This window comes from Lipotes vexillifer, unplaced genomic scaffold, assembly GCF_000442215.2.
Source record: "Lipotes vexillifer unplaced genomic scaffold, Lipotes_vexillifer_v1.1 scaffold1315, whole genome shotgun sequence".
NCBI lineage: Eukaryota > Metazoa > Chordata > Mammalia > Artiodactyla > Lipotidae > Lipotes > Lipotes vexillifer.
The window spans coordinates 98,395-100,307 of record NW_006785785.1 but is presented as its reverse complement, the minus strand read 5'-3'; the positions used below and the strand labels follow the sequence as shown (position 1 = coordinate 100,307).

Below are 1,913 nucleotides of genomic sequence, written 5' to 3'. Positions count from 1 at the left end.
GGCCTCTCCCGTTGCGGAGCACAGGCTGCGGACGCGCAGGCTCAGCGGCCATGGCTCACGGGCCCAGCCGCTCCGCGGCATGTGGGGTCTTCCCGGACCGGGGCACGGACCCGTGTCCCCTGCATCGGCAGGCAGACTCTCAACCACTGCGCCACCAGGGAAGCCCATAGATGTAGTTTTGAGAACTGATGGCCTTCCAGAATCAGTGAGCTAAATTGTTGCCTTATTGGAAGAGATTTTTTGCAATGTCAGTTTGAATACTAGAAAAGATTTTGTGAGTACCAGCAGTTAATTTATACTAAACTACTATTTTTCTGATAATTTATCTGGCTTTAGCTGCTCCTTAAATCTGTTTACGATAACCTAATAATACTGTTATAGCACAGATTTTCCTGATTATATCAGCTGTAGGCCTAATAAAAATGTTCCATAAATGAATAGGAATAGCTTATTATTACTTATCCTGGGTTAATAGATTTTTATTTGATTTTACTTTTACCGTTTTCCTTCTCTTTTAGGTACATTGACTGCTGTGGAAAGTTTCCTGACTGTACATTCAGGACCTGAGGTTAGTTTTTGTTTGTCACGTGTTTTCTTTGTTAATATTAAAAACATTTTGGAAATGATACTTGCCTGTTAAAAAGGTTTCAGTTAATTAAGTTGTATATACAGGCTAATTTTTAGTGTATGAAAGTCACTGTTTAATTTTAAAAAGTAAAGATTGCTGTGAGTTATTATGACTTAAAATAGAATTTGTTTAAAACTGCACAGTTCATTATTAGAATGAGTTACCATCATCCTAACACTAAAGATCTAACATTGTTATGTGATGAATGTTGTCAGCCTAGAAAATTACCACCTTAGTGCAAATCAGTGCATTTTTATTATGTGCCTAACTTGGAGTTAGGTGCTCTTGTGGCCGTACAAGAAATGTATAATGTAAATGTAATCTTACTGAATTTATGGTCTATTTGGGAGCATAAGATAGTTGCATTTCTGGGAAAGGACCATGTTTTGTGGTAGTGGTTTTACTGCCAGTAGTGTCTAACACAATTCTCCGTCTATACTTGAGGCTTCATAAGTATTTATTCTCTTTAAAAAATATTCAGAGTTTCACATATTGTGTAATACAAGTAAATATAGTAGTGCAAGATAGTGTGACACATAAATAAACAACATGCAAACCCTTAAAGGGAATAATTTAGACGAGCAGGAGACAAAAAAAGAGGTCAGATGAAATACTATAGGATTCTGAGAATGGGGAGTTACATCTAGCTGGGAGGCCAGAGATCAAGGACTTTTTGGAGAAGCTGGGATATGGAATTTTAAAGGTTGGTGCTGAGGAGATGTGGATAAGGAAGAGAGGAAATAGTTTAATAAAGATGTAACTGTGGGATGGAGTGGAGCATGTTTAAGTAATGGTTTTATTTGTCTGGATTGTAGGTTCAGATGAATAAACATGAAGAACTATATAAAACTTGCTAAAATTTGTGGTTACAGATAATATCCACTAGAGTATCAGAATAAAGGGAAGTGACAGTGGGCCTGAGTAATTTGGGAATGCCTCATAGAAGCCTTATTAAGTTGAACCTTGAAAAGTGAATAGCATTTGGAAGGTGAGAGGCAGCAACCTAAACAAAGGCTCAGAAATGAGAAAGGACGCTTGGAGCTCTGGGGAACATGAGTTAGAAAGCCAACTCAACCTGGTTTAAACCAACAAAACAGAAAGGAATTTATTGATTCATTTAACCAAACATCTGCAAGTAAACAGTATGGCTGGATCTGGATGTTCAAATGGTATTATCGGAACTCATTTTTTTCTCTTCCTCTTCCCATCTCTGCATTACTTGCTCCTCAGTCAGTGTAGGCTCTCACAATTGGGGGGGGGGGGGGGGGAAGGGGGTGGCAGGCCC

General features: G+C 38.7%; 1 protein-coding gene across 1 annotated transcript in view; it reads left to right on the top strand.

The window, feature by feature from the left end:
* Positions 1-1,913, top strand: part of SCCPDH (saccharopine dehydrogenase (putative)) — a 41,071-nt gene that overhangs the window by 11,885 nt on the left and 27,273 nt on the right. The window contains exon 5 of the mRNA XM_007458076.1: positions 519-568. Coding sequence (XP_007458138.1) covers positions 519-568 — 50 coding nt within the window. The remainder of the gene's footprint in view (positions 1-518; positions 569-1,913) is intronic.